This window comes from Hypanus sabinus, unplaced genomic scaffold (genome assembly GCF_030144855.1).
Source record: "Hypanus sabinus isolate sHypSab1 unplaced genomic scaffold, sHypSab1.hap1 scaffold_766, whole genome shotgun sequence".
NCBI classification, from domain to species: domain Eukaryota; kingdom Metazoa; phylum Chordata; class Chondrichthyes; order Myliobatiformes; family Dasyatidae; genus Hypanus; species Hypanus sabinus.
In genome coordinates this window covers 68513-87274 of record NW_026781617.1, presented here as the reverse complement: position 1 = coordinate 87274, position 18762 = coordinate 68513, and the positions used below count along the sequence as shown (strand labels likewise).

Below are 18762 nucleotides of genomic sequence, written 5' to 3'. Positions count from 1 at the left end.
CAGTTGTGCGGTCTTACAGTATTAAATGGAAATATGACAGGAGGTTTGGATTTGGAAAGATCATGCAGCCTAACAGCAGGATATCAATGAGAATCAGGACATCATTAGTGGGTGCCACAGGAGCTTGAGTGTGTTCTGTTCTGAGAGGAGATGATTCCATTAGAGTCTGAAACTGCAAACAGTGTGAATCGGGGAATGCCGCCATGTTGTAATGTGTAATCACTGAAGAAACCTCCACTGAAAAAGGGAAAGGAAATGAATCTGGTGTCAGCCGGTAATCCGCTGTCATGTTGGACACTGGTGGTCTGAAGGAGGAATCACATCATCTTTTCTGCAACCTCTCCGAGACTGCTCACTCTGTTATGAAAAGCCTCCTGACTTCTTTCTTCATCTGTGATCGTTATTTTCTGATTTCTGTTTTACACGGTCAAATCTGGTGAGGAATTATTTATGGATTTGGAGCCACGTCAACGAAGCGGTCACAGACCAGCCAGGATCTCATTGACTGGTGGACCAGGTTCCCGGTGAATGTCCCTCCGTGTGCTCTGCACTCAGAATGTACAGTCCATGTCCAGACAGGATCAGCACCCGTCCGGGTCACTGCTCAGTGTGATCCCGTTACTGAGCACATCATTTACTTCTCATTCACTGTGTGAATCTGTCAGTCCCCAATATGTTCACTGTTACTCTTCACAGAAAATCTCTGATCTCGCTGATAAGGGAGAGCGGGCGGACAGTTCTAAACTCCTTCTGAGCCTGGTGATGGAGAAAGGCTCCCGCGCCCGCAGGGTGATGTGGGAAACATTTGTCAAAATGCGGATTGGTGTCCCAAAGTTTGACAAAATATTGAAGGAAATACAGATGTATGGTGAGATAATATCAGTAATTAATTCAAATTTGAGTTGCAAAACATTACACTTCACAATTTTCCATAAATTATCCCCTTAATGTGTTTAAATTCAAACAGGTTCTGATCCATCCCATCGATCAAATCCCACTCATGGTTTACTCAAGATTCTCAGTGAATTGAAAGGTGAGTGAACATGTGTTGAAAATTCAAGAGTATAACAGAGGAATAGGCCATTAGGCAAATAATATTGTGCCGAAACAGCTAACAAGTAAATCAAACCCAAACTCTAATCTCCCCTTCCGACTCCATCTCCATATGCCTCCATCTTCCTTTATCCATGTACCTAACCAAACATCTCTTAGAAGCTTCAAAAAATTTACGTCTACCACCTTTCCAGTCAGTGCTTTCCAGGCATCGATGACTCTTCCCCCTTCACTCTACACCCTCTCACCTTCAATAGCATTTGAGACATTCAGAAAACGATTCTCTCTGTTCACTCTATTTATGCCTCTCTTAATGTGGCAAACATTTGTCAGAGCTCCCCTCAGCCTCCGATGATCCAGAGATGACAATCTAATTTTATCCAGCCTCTCATGATAGCACATGCCCTCTAAACCAGAGAGCATCGTGGTAAACCTCTTCTGCTCCCTCTCTAAAGCCTCAACATCCCTCCGGTAGTGGGGCAATCGGAACGGTACGCAATGACCCCGATGAGGCTGAGGCGGAGTTCATCAAGATGAAATTTGACCTCCGTTTCCACCAACGGTTGTAATTTGCGTCGGGCGGTTCAGTTGTTGAGCCACGAGGGTCTGACCAGGTAAATATTGGCACTGTGACAGAGAACACAGTGAGACACAGGGAAACGTGTTTGCCAGAGGGAGAGTTTTCACAGGACATTTTGAGGAAAGGGGCAGAGAGCTGGCGAGTTTGAGGAAGGTGGTCACACCGCTCTGGGGCCTGCAACTACAGATCCCCAGCGGAGTTTGAGTGGAAAAGGGGGCAATTTGGAGAATGACAAAAAAAAGAATATTTCTTCATATCAAAAAGTCAAATCCTTCTCTTGCCAGCGACTATCCGCTCCAGGATAGCCTCACCCTTAACCATTTTCTAAACGACTTCAGTTTCTTTAGATTATTTTTGTTTTTTCGAGTTGCTCATCCATTGAAGTTCTATTCATAGAATAGTAATAATAACGTCACTTTAATCAGCAAAGCAGCATATGAACCCTGCTCTCTTCACATCTACACTCACTTAGTGCAAACATTGCTAAAGGTATCCAGTTTAATTTCCAAATCAATAATCCTGGGAATTCTAGCAGTGAGACAGGATTACTGAGGGTGAGATCGGAGACAAATTCTTCAGCTCAGTTCACAGAAGCTGAAATTGATGTGTGCCGGTTTGTGTGCTGGACACTGTGGAAGGTGAAGAGATGAGAATTAGGACAGAGAAACCGAAGGTTTTTGGATTGCGGAATGGAATGTGGAAAGGACTGAAAATATCTATAAATAATGTTGCAATTACTTAAATTGTGACCATCTGGATGAGAAGCTTACTACATCCATAAGCCCATCATGCCTGTGAAAATGGAGCCCGCGGCAGTGCATGGGCTAAAGAGATTGTAAGGGTTCATCATCGCAGACTGAGTTGGATCAGTCAACTACACATTGAACAGAGGACAGAGCATAGGAAGGACAAATATCGCAAAACTTATTAATATTGCATCAGACCATGTTTTATTTGATTATTCGAAGCTCTTAAAATAAATATAGGGAATCTCGGCCAGAACCCTGGTTCAGTCTCTCTCACTTACAGGAACAAATCCCAGAGATGATAATTTGAATTTGGTACCAGAGATAGACCAATCAGGAAGTTTACAAACTACTCACGTCTCTGTCACCTCTGTTAATGCTGTTCCAGTCCACATGCAGTCAAAGAAACCCCTCAGTGTCCCTGAACACGGGTTTAGTAAATCACTACAAACTTGTTCCTCATTGTCCTTCATCTGGTTTACAGAAGGAACAGGGCCAACAGTGAAATTACCACACCCATTTCTGAACAGGAAACAGATATACTCCCTGATTATTGAACATCATTTCTACCAGTGTCACATTCTCTAAATTAAATGTGTGCAAGATCAATGTTTTCCTACGTTGCCTATCACATCTGAATAGATTGAACTGAGACCCCAAACGTACCTGACAGTGTCCTGCCGCACTGTGAGACCCCACACACTCCTGGCAGGGTCCTGACACACTGTGAGACCCCACACAACCCTGATTGGGTCCTGACACACTAAGAGAAGCCACATACCCCTGGCAGGTTTCAGATACATTGTGAGACCCAGATCTTATCAGGGAGCCTAATGTAAAGGGAACGTTAGGAGACAGTTAGTGACTGGGTAAAAGCCAAGGAATAAGATTTAAAAAAAAAGTTGTTTTATTTTCTCTTTCTTTCATGGCCTTCTGTCTCTTTAACCAATCAACTTCAACCCTCCCCCTCCAAGTTTCACCCATCGCCTGGTAATTCTCTCTCCCCTCTCCTCCCCACACCTGCCCCCTCCCCCCCCACCACACTTTTCAATTCTACTCCCCAGCGTTTTGTTTCCAGACCTACCGAAGTGTTTAAGCCCGGAACGTCAACTATACTTTTTTTCCATAGATGCAGCCTGGCCTTCCGAGTTCCTCCAGCATTTTGTGTGTGTTGCTGCGTTTTCAGCATCTACAGATTCTCTCTTGATTGTGAAATTATAGAGCAGTTTGCCCAACCTTAGTGGTTGGGGAAGTGTGAGAGTCTATTATTAAGATTGAGGTTCTGAGGTATTTACAGCCTAATTATAAAATAAGTCAAAGTCAACATAGTTAATATGAAGGGAAATCTTGCCTGATAGATCTGCTAGAGTTCATTGAGGACATTCCAAACAGGGTGGACAAAGGAGATGCAGTGCATGTCATTATATTTTCATAAGGCGTATTATAAGTTAACTCATGAATCTACTTAACAAGATAAAATCCGATGGCGTTACAGGATAGAGGAATAGGTTGGCATAGGACACTCAATGCTGCTGTGGAGTTTGACTCTGTGGTTAAGAAGGCATACAGCGCATTGGCCTTCATCAACCGTGGGATTGAGTTCAAGAGCCGAGAGGTAAAGTGGCAGTTATATAGGACCCTGGTCAGACACCACTTGGAGTACTGTGCTCAGTTCTGGTCACCTCACTATGGGAAGGATATGGAAACTATAGAAAGGGTGCAGTGGAGATTTACAAGGATGTTAACTGTATTGGGTGCATGCCCTATGAGAATAGGTTGAGTGAAACTGGCCATTTCTCCTTGGGGTGAGGAAGGATGAGAGGTGACCTGATAGAGGTGTATAAAGTGATGAAAGCTGTTGATCGTGTGGATAGTCAGAGGCTTTTTCCCAGTGCTGAAATGGCTAGCACGAGAGGACATAGTTTTATGTTGCTTGGAAGCAGGTACAGAGGAGATGTCAGGGGCTCAGAGAGTGGTGAGTACATCCTCTGGATGGCTACATGGAGCTTAGAAAAATAGAGGGCTATGGGTAAACCCAGGTAAACTGTAAGGTAAGCACGTGTTCGGCACAGCTTTGTGGGCCGAAGGACTTGTATTGTGCTGTAGGTTTTCCAAGTTTCTAATCTTCTACCACACCACAGATCCACAAATGTATTCCTTTTTATTTTGAATCAGTGATGGTGAGAGGGGAGGGGGAGCTGTGATTCCCGTTACCTATTCCGTTGACAGAATGCCCACTATCATTTTCTCTATCTCCAAAGTCCACATCAACACCGGGCTTTGAAAGTTTTTCCACAGAACAATGATAGAAGTGGCAGTAGTGGGAGTTTGTCTAGTCGGGGCTCAGTAAACTACCAGGGAAAACTCAACTTCACTGAACAATCAATGTGGAAATGTGATGATCTGATGATTATCTGGCCCATGCCTCTCCGTCCACTTTGGGGTCTGATAATCAAACTTAATTCAGTGTAAGAAAATCCAGTGATAAGTTCAAATAATGCAAAACCTTTGAGCTAATCCTTGTCTACTTAAATAGTGAGTTCTGAGTTGAAGCATTTAACATTTTATCTCTGTTTCCATGGAAGATGCTCAACAGAAACACAAGGAGACTCTACGGGCACAAACTGAAAAACTGAGAGCGAATACGATCCTGATGACGGAGAAGGTGAAGGTTTTCCAGCTGGTTGATCGATACGCTGAGCTCACGGTCATTTCTACTGTTCGAGATCGGAGACTGGTGGAACATGAGCTGCTGGCAAGAGGCAGAGACCACGAGGAGTGGAGAGAGAAACATCTCCGCAGAAAGCTGGAAAAAATCCGGACTGATCAGTTGTTCCAGAGCAGCTTTTCCCGGAGTAAATCCAAATCTGGGAGTTCAGCAGCAGTGGCTGGAGTCCCGGGGATCGGGAAAACAACAATGGTACAAAAGATTGTTTATGATTGGGCCATGGGGAAAATATACCAACAATTCCAGTTTGTCTTCAGTTTCAAATTCCGGGATTTAAACTCTATTAACTGCAGAAAAAACCTGAGGCAACTAATTCAGGATCAATATCCTTACTTTGGGAATATCCTGAGAGATGTTTGGAAGAATCCAGAGGGATTGCTGTTTATATTTGATGGTCTGGATGAATTCGAGCACAGAATTGATTTTGCTGACAGTCAAAGAGATACAGAACCCAAGCACCAATGCCCAGATCCCGAGTGGTGGTGTGAAGTGTCTGACATTTTGTACAGTTTAATCCAGGGCAAGCTGCTCCCAGGGTGTTCAGTGCTGGTGACCACCCGTCCCACTGCGTTACATTTATTGGATAAAGCCAAGATCAGCGTCTGGGCTGAAATCCTGGGATTTGTTGGTGAGGAACGGAAGGAATATTTCATCAGGTATTTTGAAGATCAGACGGTGGCAGAAGCTGTTTTCAAACACGTGAAGGAGAATGAGATCCTGTACACCATGAGCTACAACCCCTCCTACTGCTGGATCCTCGCTCTGGCACTGGGCCCCTTCTTCACACAAAGAGTCCGGGACCCGCAGCGAGTTCCCAAGACGATCACCCAACTGTACTCGTACTATATTTACAACATCCTGAAGAACCACAGCCGTGAGATTGAGAAACCCCGTGATGTGTTACTCAGGGTTGGTCAGATGGCCTTCAGAGGAGTGTCCGAGAGGAAGATCATATTTACATATGGAGATTTGATCAGTTACAATCTGCAGCCTTCCCAGTTCCTGTCCGGGTTCCTGATGGAGCTTTTGGAGAGAGAGGATTCTGCCCAGAGCGTGGTGTACACATTCCCACACCTCACCATCCAAGAGTTTGTAGCTGCAGTCGCACAATTCCTGACCCTACATCCCAAGGATATCCTGAAATTCCTCACTGAAACCCACAACATGACAGATGGGCGGTTTGAGGTATTCCTCCGTTTTGTGGCTGGTCTCTCCTCCCCAATGACAGCTCGGGGCCTGGAGGTGTTTCTGGGTCCATTTCCTCATCAAACAACCTGCCGGGTGATTGACTGGGTGAAGGAGGAGGTTAAACGACAGAGTGGAAACACGAGGATTGCATCTCGTAAAAGGAGCCTCCTGAACACACTGCACTACCTGTTTGAGTCTCAGAATCGTGGACTGGCTCAGGCCGCACTGGGATCTGTGAACAAACTCTCATTCAGTGGAATGGCACTGACCCCGATTGACTGCGCGGTCCTGTCTCATGTCATCGGACTCTGTGATACAATAAAACACCTCGACCTGCAGGGCTGTCACATTCAGTGTGAAGGAATCCAGCGGCTGGGACCCGGGCTGCACAAGTGCCAGGAGTTGAGGTAACTTGATTTATCTTTCACTCTGAACTGTGAAACAGTTCCGTTGTGTTGTTTCAAAGTAAAACAATTTGGGTTAAACAGTTGTAAATCAGATTGTGAAGAATAGTGACAAATACCCAGGGGATCGGTCAGTAATTCTCCAAAGACGGGAGGGTTCTGTGTTTCCTTGTGACGAGATGTTGGAGACTTCATCAGATCATTGGGCATCTCCTCCCGATTGTGGTCCTCAATTCAGAAAGACCCATCCCGTAAAATCTATTTCTGCATCCTCTAATCTTCTGCAGTTATCTCTTCCCTTTGGTATCCTCCCGAGGGATCTGTATTTCCCATCCCCTTTCCCCCCGTGGGATCTCTTCCCCATTCCCATTTTTTCCCTTCGGGATCTCCTTTTACCCATATCCCTTACTCCTGCGGAATCTCTCATCCTCATCCTCATTCCTCCTACGGGATGTTTACTATTTCCTCTCTTTCTCCTGCAGGTTTTCTCTTCCCACCTCTTTCCCTCAGGTGGGGTCTCTTCCACCATCTCCCATCGACACATTCCCTTTCACAAATTTTCCTCACTGTGGGACTTTCTATCATCCTTCATCCCTGATACTCCCAACGCTCTCATATCAGGAACATTTTTCTAGCCATCGGGGAATGAGATTATGTGGAGTTTACAGGGTCACACCGACAGACTACATTACTGATATTCAGTGAATACCCTGGAGCTGGGCAGTGATGCGTACTCCGTTCAGTGATTTGCTGAAGTGGTTAATATTTCCTGAAATATCCGAGTGAGAGAAATTCCCCCAGACCCACGGCTTGAATCACTTTGTTCATCAATTTGTCTGTTTGTGTTTAGCCTTGGGGGAAATGAACTGGGAGATTCAGGAGTGAAACTGGTGTCTGCGGCTCTGAGGAACCCGGAGTGTAAAATACAGAAACTGTGGTAAGTACCAGACTGTGAGAGATTGTGTTTACAGTCACTGGGTGTCTGATATTGAACATGAATGTGATCAGTAATTGTATAACTGATAAGCACTAGGGATTTGTACCATCTCCTGTCTCTCTGTGTCCTTCACCCTCAGTCTCTCTCATCTCCAGGCTCTGGGATGTCGGTCTCACATATTGTGGTGCTGAGGATCTCGCCTCCGCACTCAGAACAAACCCATCACTGACGGAGCTGGGCCTGGGTTATAATGAACTGGGAGATTCAGGAATAAAGCTGGTGTCTGTGGCTCTGACAAACCCCAAGTGTGGAATAGAGAAACTGGGGTAAGTACCAGACTGTGGGAGATTGTGTTTACAGTCACTGGGTGTCTGACACTGAACATTAATGTGATCAGTACTTGTGTTACAGTCTCCTGTCTCTCTGTGTCCTTCATCCTCACCTCCAGGCTGAGGGATATCGGTCTCACAGATTCTGGTGCCGAGGATCTTGCCTCTGCTCTCAGTACAAACATATCACTGACGGAGCTGGAGCTGGGATTCAACTCGCTCACGGACCGATCTGTCCCCGCTCTCCGCCGCCTCATATTGGCCCTCCCGAGTCTGAAGCTGATCGAGTGAGTATTTGTGTTAATGTTCAATGTAATAAAATATCAGCGGATCCGCGGGTTTACTGGTGATATTTGTCTGTGAGTGTTGTTGAAACGTTAACCCCGGTCCCCTGTTACTGACACTGTTGTGTAATCTGTTTATTTCATCTTTATTCTCCCATCTGTTTTAGCTTGTGGAGGAATCAGTTCAGTCAGACTGGTGGGAAGGAACTGAGATCTCTGCAGGAACCCAGACCCGGACTGACAGTTGATCTGTGAACATCTGAATGGTGAACTAGCTCCAGTCTCACACTCTGTGACGTCCAAAGCGATCCAGTAGTGACGCAATTCCGCATCCTATCCAGCTGCACGTGTCCGGATTCAACAGCTGCTCCAAATGGCGTGCCGGGGAATTACACAGAGAGGAAGAGCCCAGGGGGCCGGGTTAGATCTGGGAAACCAGTGTCCCTGGGAGAGAATCCTTTTACTCACTTTGAGCTGAGAACATCCTGGCCAATATAATGATGTTAAATAGACAAATCCCTCGGCAATGACCCTGGATCTGCAGCAATCTCGGACAGGGCCCTGAAGTGTGATTTTATAATCATCGGTTCCCCGATGCAGAGTGAAGGTGAGAAACGGGACTGATTATTCAAACTGTCACGCGTTGTCGCCGGTCAGTTAATTGTGTGTGACTGTGAGCGAGTCGGGAGCAGCTTATTTATTCCCACACGTCAGCAGCTCACACATTGTTTAATGTAGCTTTGAACGTTTGTCAAGATGAAGTCAATAAAATCACTGACGTACAAAAAAGCTGGAGAAACTCAGCAGGTCGGGCAGTATCCGTTGAAAGGAGCAGTCAACGTTTCGAGCCGAAACCCTCCGTCAGTACTAAAGAAGGAGAGGTCACTGGCCCTATAAAGAAGGTGGGGGGAGGGTGGAATGTGCCAGGTGAAAAACCAATGAGAGGAAAGATCAAGGGCTGGGGGAGGGGAAGCAAGGTGGGGATAGGCAGAAAAGGTGAAGGAGGAATCTAAGGGGAAAACACTATGGGTAGTAGAAGGCAGAATCGTGACAGAGGTGACAGGCAGCTAGAAGAGGAGACAGAGTGAAGGTGGGATGGTGGAAGGGATAAGGAGGGAATTACCGCAAGTTAGAGAATTCAATGTATATACCAAGGGGCTGGAGACTACCCAGACTGTAGATGAGGTGTTGTTCCTCCAACCGAAGTTTGACCTCATCATGGCAGTAGAGAAGGCCATGTATGGACATATCCGAATGGGAATGTGAAGGAGAGCTGAAGTGAGTGGCAACCAGGAGGTCCTGTCTGTTGTGGCGGACGGAGCGGTCCCCCAATCTGCATCGTGTCTTGCCGATGTAGGGGAGGCCGCACCGGGAGCACCGGATGCAATAGATGACCCCAACAGACTCACAAGTGAAGTGTTGCCTCACCTGGAAGGACTGTTTGGGGCCCTGAATGGTGGAACAGAACCCCACCAAAAATTATCAAACCATTGTTTCCCATACCATCACTGCCCTTATCAACTACGGAGACGTTCCATCCTCAGCCAAAAAACTCATAATTCACACACTCCGCTCGCTTTGACCTCCTCCCCAAGATCCATAAGACTGACTGTCCTGGTAGGCCTATAGTTTCGGCCCGCTCATGTCCCATCGAACTTGTATCTGCCTACCTTGACTCCATTTTGTCACCCATAGTTCAGTCCCTCCCTACCTACATCCGGGATACATCCCATGTCCGCCACCTCTTCAATAACTTCCAGTGCCCCAGTCCTGACCGATTCATTTTCACCATGGATGTCCATTCCTTATACACTTCATTCCCCATCAAGAAGGCCTCAAAGCCCTCCGCTACTTTCTGTACAATAGACCTCACCAGTTCCCCAACACCACTACTCTCCTCAGATTGGCGGAACTGGTACTCACACTTAATAACTTCTCTTTCGGCTCTTCCCACTTTCTTCAGACCAAGGGTGTATCTATGGGAACTCGCATGGGCCCCAGTTATGCCTGCCTCTTCGTGGGTTATGTGCAACAATCTATGCTGCAAATCTATACTGGTACTGCTCCCCAACTTTTCCTTCGATACATTGACGACTACATTGGTGCTGCTTCCTGCACCCATAATGAGCTTGTCAATTTCATTGACTTTGCCTTTAACTTGCACCCAGCCCGCAAATTCACTCGGTCCATCTTGGGCACTTCTCTCCCCTTTCTCGATCTCTCGGTCTCCATCTCTGGAGATAGACTGAAAACTGACATCTTCTATAAACCCACTGACTCCCATAACTACCTTGATTATACCTCTTCCCACCCTGCCAAATGCAAAAATTCTATTCCCTATTCCCAGTTCCTCCGTCTCCACCGCATCTGCTTCCAGGATGAAGCTTTCCAGTCCAGGTGATCTCAAATGTCCTCTTTCTTTAAGAATTGTGGTTTGCCTTCTGCCGTCATCAATGATGCCCTTACCCGCATATCCTCCATTTCCTGCACTTTGGCCCTCACCCCATCCTCCCGTCACTATAACAGGGTCTGAGTCTCCTTGTCGTCATCTACCACCCCACCAGCCTCTGGATCCAGTATATTATCCTCTGCAACTTCTGCCACATTCAACAGGAGCCCACCACTAAGGGCATCTTTCCCTCTCTACCACTCTGCTTTTCGCAAGGATCATTCCCTCCACGACTGCCTGGTCCACACGTCCCTCCCCACAGATCTCCCACCTGGTACTTATCCTTGCAAGTGTAAGTGCTACAGCTGTCCCTGCACCTCCTCTCTTACCACCATTCAGGGCCCCAAACAGTCTTCCCAGGTGAGGCAACACTTCACTGGTGAGTCTGTTGAGGTAATCTATTGCATCCGTTTCTCCCGGTGCGGCCAACTCTACATCAGTGAGACCCGACGCAGATTGGGGACCGCTTAGTCAAGACAGGATCTGCCGGTTCCCACTCACTTCAATCTGCGTCACATTTCCATTTGGATATGGCCATACATGGCCTCCTCTACTGCCATGTTGAGGTCAAACTCAGGCTGGAGGAGCAACATCTCATATACCGTCTGGGTAGCCTCGAGCCCCTTGTTATGAACATCGAACTCTCCAACTTCCGGTAATTCCCTTCCTCAATCCCATGTTCAGTCTGTCTCCTCTTCTAGCTGCCCATCACCTCTCTCATGATTCTGCCTTATTCTACTACTCATAGTGCTTTTGCTTTAGATTTGTTCTGCACCTCTCCTGCCGATCCCCTCACTGCTTCCACTCCCCCACCCCTTGATCTTTCCTCTGATTGGTTTTTCACCTGGCACATTCCACCCTCCCCCCACCTTCTTTATAGGGCCCCTGCACCCTCCTTCTTCACTCCTGATGAAGTGTCTAGGCCCGAAACGTTGACTATTCCCTTGCAGAACTCAACCACCTTGCTAATTTAATTGATACCGCAATCTGTGAGTTCTTCATTTTCAAGGACAATCCCTTTATACCTGTAATTTGCTTGGGTTTTGAAGAGTCAGGGCGAAATTTTTCAAAATGTAGGTTTGAATTGAGCAGAAAATATGTTGAATGTTTTCAATTGTCTGCCACTCATGAACAAAGGACATTTTGACTAACATCTGCTTTTAATTGAATTGCACTGACACCGCGTTCTCTGAAAGGCAGATCGTTAGAAATAGCCCGTGCACATTGAAAAAAAAGGAGCTTTTCGGATCTGGCATTGAAAGACTATGCATGCCGGCAATGAACATTCATTACTGAAACGAATGCTAACGTAGGCATGTGATGCCTTTTGAGACACTGCTCATGCACTCTTCTTCGGTTCTGCCTGCCTCTCCTTTCCTTTCGTAATCACTGAAGAAAGCGGGGAGCTGATATACAGGAGCACACAGAACATGTGAATTACATCAAATGGATTAAAAAAAATAAGGTCAGCAGATATTTCTGAAATGAAAGAAAAACTTAGCTAATAAATGTTGTGTGGGGGAGAACAGGGGTAACAAAATGCTAAACCAGTTGCCGTGGCATTTGGACAATAAAGATCAGTGATGGACGTGCCTGATGGAGTTGAGTCCAGGGAAGTGCGGGGGCTGTCCTTGGAGTTCTACTGTAAGTGAAGGTATGCGATCAATGACAGACGGTTAACAGAATTGTCCACTATTGCTTGACAGAGTAATCTGTCCGCCGAAATACAGAGTTCACTGACAGTGTGTATGCAAGCTGGCAGGGTGTTATAAGCGTATGTGGCATGTTTGCCTTCAGTGGGAAGACGAGTGAGAGGAATAGTCAGTAATTCATATAAACCTCCGGTAGTATTTCAGTTACAGTTTTGAATTCAATGACAGTTACCGGGAGGATAGGACATTGAACATCACTGCACAATACAGGCGCATCGGCCGATGACGTTGTACCGACCTTTTAATCTACCCTAAGATAAATCTAAACATCCGCTATAACACAGCCTGCTATTTATATCACCAATGTGCCTAAATAAGAGTTTGTGAATGCCCCCAGTGTATCCGCCTCTATTGGAGCATTCCATACACCCACCATTCTCTGTACAACGACCGTGCCTCTAACAAACTCGAATAGACCATCAGACCATAAGACATGGGAGCAGAATCAAGTCATTCAACTCAGTGCGTGAACCCTGCCATTCCATCATGGCTGATCCCAGATCCCACTCAACCCCATTCGCCTGACTCCTCCCCATATCCGTAGATGCTCTTACCGATCAGCAATGTTCTGGTCCAACTAAATAAAAATCCTGCACTCTAACGACCTCTTAGTTAACTGTCGCATCGTCTGAAAACTTTCAATCCCGCCCCCAAGACCTCAAACAAACCATTTTTAAAAGTCGCAAGCAAGAGTGGTTTCGGAACAGACTTCCCTGAAGACACCAATGGTCATAGACCTCCAAGCGGAATACTCGCCAAATACTACCATCCTCTGTGAAAGCTAATTCTGTATTCACACAGCCACATTTTCCGGCTCGTATGCCCCCAGAATTTATGGATGATCCTACAATGGAGAACCCTATCAAACGCCTTACTAAAGTCCATCTGCAACACACCCACTGTTCTACCTTCATCAGTGTGCTTGGTCACATCGTCACAGAATTTGTTCGGCTCGTGATTCATGACTTGATCCTCAGAAAGCCAAGTTGACTATCCTCAATCAGACTAAGTTTCCCCAAATACTAGTAAACCCTTTCTGACCAATAATTCAGCCACCGCTGAAGTAAGACTGTGGTCTGTAATTCTCAGTACTATCTTCTTCCCATTCCCTGAACAGAGGAATCACATTTGCCAACCTGCAGTCGTCTGGTTCGACTCCTATGGCAAATGAGTATGCGGCAGCTTTTGAAAGAGGGTTTTACCAGGATACTGTCTGAATTACAGGCTGTGACCAGGAAAACAAGGAATCGACCGGCAGATCCAGTGGTTCAGGAAATCCTGTCCATTTCGGAGACGGGATTGCGGAATGTGAAAGTACAGTAAAGCCACAGAGGAACAGTCGACCTTCTGAAATGTGTAGACATGGGGGAAGCCGTGCTGTTCCACTCAGTGATTGAATCGGGCGCCTGAGTTCGGGCATCACGTGATAAAACTAGTGTGATTGGTGTTCGGAGGGCGGACAATTCAACCCTCGCAACTAATCGGGCAAAACAGAAATCTCTGGACCCCTTGTGAGGAATACTGTATGAAATATGGTGCTCCCGTTAGTGCAACACAGTGAAGAGATTCCCACTCAAACCTATATCTGATTGACTATTTAGTATAATGAAAATACGGCTCCCTTGGCCTGGACATTGAGGTATTATGTTAGAGTCCAACTGGTTCCAATGCAACCCTTTCATTTGCTCCGTTTCATGTATCTTTCGTCGTTACAGCGGAAGTGGTTAAATTAACTGTATTCGTGACACGGTTTAATCTGGATTACAATCCAGATTGGTTGTTTGCCCAAGTTACTAGTCCAGTGATTTGCAAATTTTAACCTCGATTGCAAATTATTTTAACTTGTGCATGCGAACCTCAGGGAGATTTACCCATAATTTACATTTACTGTTGCAAAATATTTCCCCGCACTCTGGAAAATTGGCTGAAATTTCTAGTTGCGGAAAACACTCCCGCATACTCCAGGTGTCACTTTCGAAATGATTTATTTTCTAAATGGGCCATCCGAATTGAGCGCAGTGCTACTCTCGGCAGTGGCCGGGAGAGAACCATCCGCCATGTGGGAATCTGATCCAGGTTCTCAGCGGCACGGGGATGAATGAGGAACACTCAGATGCGTTGGCACTTCAACACAACACATTCCTGTTTCCGGTTCCATGATGCTTTATTATGGTCGTGGCCAATCCAGACTCAAATGCTCCATAACCGCAGACGCTTTATCGGCCCGCGATGCTGGAGCCTAAGATGCCAAAAGCATGTTCCGCATTGCTCTCTCTGGGCGCTGCTTCTTTGCTGGGATGTGTTGCTGTTTCGCCTTTGATCTTGTTTCCAGCTGTTTGCATTCGTATCCGATTACCCTGCTCTGTGATTATAAATTTGTAGATTTCAAGTTCAAGTTGCTTTCTATTGTCGTTTCGACCATAACTGCAGGTACAGTACAGAGTAAAAACGAGACAACGTTTTTTGGGACTATGGTGCTACATGAACAATACAAAAACTACACTGAAATACGGAAACCGACACGAAAACTACACTAGACTACAGACTTACCCAGGACTGCATAAAGTACTCAGAACATTGTAGACATTGCAATAAATATAAACAAGACAATAGGCAGAGCAGAGGTCAGTAGGTTGGTAGTCGGATGGCTTGGGGGCAAATCTGTTACAGAAAAAAATCAGTTGAATGGTGGCGCCCGGAATCGGTCCGCTTCTGTACTCCCGCGGAGTCACGGGTGTAGTTAATTTAATGTCTATTTGAGAGCGGAATGGACGGGAGAGCCGGAATGCTAGGGCTTGTTTTTATTCCTGGCATGGACTCCTGCCCTCTCGCCTCGCCTCCGCTTCCTAGCACGCCACTTACGATATTCCTTTACCACTCCGGAAGCTGAAATAACCTGGACTGGTATAGCGTGACAGCTTTTGTTTTATTTTGAGGTGCACCACCGTTGTGAGATATTGCGTTATTACAGGGTATTTTGTCGTTCGTGTAAAGAACATCACTATTAGGAGCAGAACACGTAACACATTTCTGTTTATGTTTGTGCTGAATTTTATTCCTGCAGAGATTGTGAGTAGAGATGATTTTCTTCTTTTCACATTTTCTCCGAAAACACGAACCGCGTGAATTATTTCTGAATAATTCGCTCGTGTGCGTCTCCATCCTTTTCAAATTTTATTACACAACTAATTCAGCAGATGCTGAAAATCCAAGGCAACATACACACACACACACAGACACTCATCTACACACACTCACAGACTCACACATACACACACACACATTGACACATACATACACACACTCACACACTCACACATACACACACACACACACAGACACAGACACTCATCTACACACACTCACAGACTCACACATACACACACACAGACACTCATCTACACACACTCACACACTCACACATACACACACACATACAGACACTCATCTACACACACTCACACACTCATACATACACACACACACAAACACACACACTGACACATACATACACACACTCACACATACACACCCAAACACACACTCACACATACACACACACAAACACGCACACACTGACACATACATACACACACTCACACACACAGATACTCACATACACACACACTCACACACATTCACAGACTCTCTCTCTCTCTCACACACACACACACACACACACACACACACACACACACACACACACACACACAAGTGTCATACACACACAGACACAGACACACAATTGCGGGATGAATGCAGTAGGGCGGGATGCATTTATGGAAATGAATAAGCGCTCGATGTATCGGGTAGAAATCTTTCTTCATATCTGGAGAGGAAGGGGGAAGACGCCAGAATAAAATGGCGTGAGCGGGGAAAGGTGAGAGGTTAAACTAGGCGAACGACGAAGGGCTGGAGCGGAAGGAATCTGATAAGAGAGAACCGTGGAGTACAGGAAAACCGGAGGTATTAAGGGACGCCGTGTGAGGTGATAGGCGGGTGAGAATAAGTATGAACCAGAGTGGTGAATGGAAGAAGAGCGGAGGGGGAGGTATCTTTATTTCGACATTCATGACACCAGGTTAGAGGTTACCTAGACGGAAAGTAAGTTGTTGCTCCTCCCTCTTGAGGTCAGCCTCACTGTGGCACAAGAGGAAGCGATGGGCCGAACATGTCGGATCGGGATTGGGAATCAGAATGGAAATGTTTGGACGCCGGGAAGCTCCGCCTTTCACGGATGGAGCGGTGGCGATCGACAGAATGAGCCTATTTTTATCCCGGGACTCTCTAATATAGACGAGTGCCCACCAGAAACTCCAGACAGAGTAGACGACCACAGCAGATTCGCAGGTGAAGTGTTGCCTTACCGGGCAGACTGTTTGAGCCCGGACTGATGGTGAGGGAGGAGATGAATGTGCGGGTATAACGCTTTGGGTGCTTGCAGGGATATGCACCGCGAGGGAGAAAGCTGCGGAGGGCTGCATGAAACAGCGGAAAGCGGAGAGATGGGGACGGGAGGTAGTGATATCTTTGTTGGTAGCATCGCTTTAAAAGTGGGATCAGCCGATCCGCCCTCACCAAGTCTTCCATCAGTTTATCGGTGATGGAGTTCCTCTTGCTCTAACCTACCACCCCACGACGTTCTGCACCCAAAAAAATCACAATTTGCAGCTTCCGCCTTCTTTAAAGAGATCGTACAAACAAATTTACTGTAACCACCCCATCACCGTCCCCAAACCACACACCGTTTTCCACAGAGATCGCTTCCTCCGTTATTCCGTTTCTCTTCCGTCCCTCTCCATTGATCTCCCTCCTGGCACATCCCTGCAAGCGGCCGCAGTGCTACACCTGCCCGTCCACCTCCAACCTCACCACCAGTCCTTTCCCCAAACAGCCCTTCCAGGTGAGACAACAATTTACCTACGAATCCACTGTGGAAGTCGATGTGTCCAACCTTCCCGAAACGGCTTTCTCTTCATTGGCGAGACTCATCGTTGATTGGGAACCATTTCGTTTAGCAGCTCAGCTCCATCCGCCAAAAACAGATCTTCCCCCAGTCCAAATATATTAATTCCGATTCCTATTCCTGTTCCGCAGTTTCCTCTTCTTCCCTGATGAGACCACCGTCAGGGTAGAGAAGCAACAACCTACAGGGGCATGCAGAATATTGGGCAGCCCTGGTCAAAGTCTCTGTCACTGTGAAAAGTTAAGCGAGGAAAGGATGACTTGATTTCCAAAAAAAAAAAGAAACATAAAGTTAAAATTGACACATTTCTTTAATATTTTAAGCAGGATTACTGTTTTATTTCCATTCTTACAGTTCAATTGTTTTTTAAACGAAAAGGGCCCGATGCAAAAGTTTGGGCACCCTGCATGGCCACTACTTCGTCATACCCCTTTGGCAAGTATCACAGCTTGTAAACGCTTTCTGTAGCCAGCTGAGAGTCTTTCTTTATTTCCAGCATCTGCAGATTCACTCGTGTCGCCTAAGAGTCTTTCAATCCTTGTGTGGGGCATGTCGCCCATTCTTCCTTGCAAAAGGCTCCTAGTTCTGTAAAATTCTTGGGCCGTCTTGCATATATTGCTCAGTAGAACAGTGCACCACCACGCCAGAGTCTGCTGGATCTTCCTGAAGGTCTTTTGCAGTCAAACGGAGGTTTTGACTTGCTTTTCTATCAGTCCTACAAGCAGTTCTCTCGGAAAATTTTCTTGGTCTTCCAGACCACAACTTGACCTCCACCGTTCGTCTAACTGCCATTTCTTAATTACATTACTAACAGAGGAAACGGCTACCTGGAAAGGCTTTGCTATTTTCTTATAGCCTTCTCCTACTTTGTGGGCATCATTTATTTGAATTTTCAGCGTGCTAGCCAGCTGCTTATAGGAGCCCCTGGCTGCTAATTGTTGGGACAAGGTGAGGGGGAATGGCCAGTGGTGGACTGATGGGGATCAATTGGTACAGCTCGTACGGAAGACGCTGGGCGACTAAAGGCGGAGTTGTGGTGTCTGTGGAAACTAGGAGATGCTGAAACTCGGTCCCAGTTGGTACTGGGAGACACGTGGAGTAAGTGCAAGAATGTTGTGCACGAGGCGTGTTTTATTATTGGGAGTCACAATCTTCAGTATTTAATTTAATCTGCCATATTTTCCGATATTATTTTAACCTTCCTCTATATCACGGTTATGATACCCCAAAGTCCTTCCGCTCCTCGTTCATGTTTATGAAAAACAAAGCGCTCTTGCTACTGACATCTGAGGAAGTTCAGTGTAAATCTTTCACCAGTCCGGAGAAACAGCGACATCTTGTGGTTTGACTTTGTTTCTGTGGAGCCTCAGTTCCTGTGAATGCCCG

General features: G+C 46.2%; 1 protein-coding gene across 4 annotated transcripts in view; it reads left to right on the top strand.

The window, feature by feature from the left end:
• Positions 1 to 9144, top strand: part of LOC132390097 (NACHT, LRR and PYD domains-containing protein 3-like) — a 28139-nt gene extending 18995 nt beyond the window's left edge. For 3 of the 4 annotated variants that reach the window (XM_059962689.1, XM_059962691.1, XM_059962690.1), the window contains 7 exons: positions 697 to 868; positions 968 to 1033; positions 4965 to 6702; positions 7550 to 7636; positions 7792 to 7962; positions 8085 to 8252; positions 8417 to 9144. In XM_059962689.1, the coding sequence (XP_059818672.1) occupies positions 697 to 868; positions 968 to 1033; positions 4965 to 6702; positions 7550 to 7636; positions 7792 to 7962; positions 8085 to 8252; positions 8417 to 8504 (2490 nt within the window). In that variant the 3' untranslated portion in view covers positions 8505 to 9144. Of the gene's footprint in view, positions 1 to 696; positions 869 to 967; positions 1034 to 4964; positions 6703 to 7549; positions 7637 to 7791; positions 7963 to 8084; positions 8253 to 8416 lie in introns of those variants that run through there. The other variant, XM_059962692.1, reaches the window with a different exon arrangement.
• Positions 9145 to 18762: the final 9618 nt, after the last annotated feature.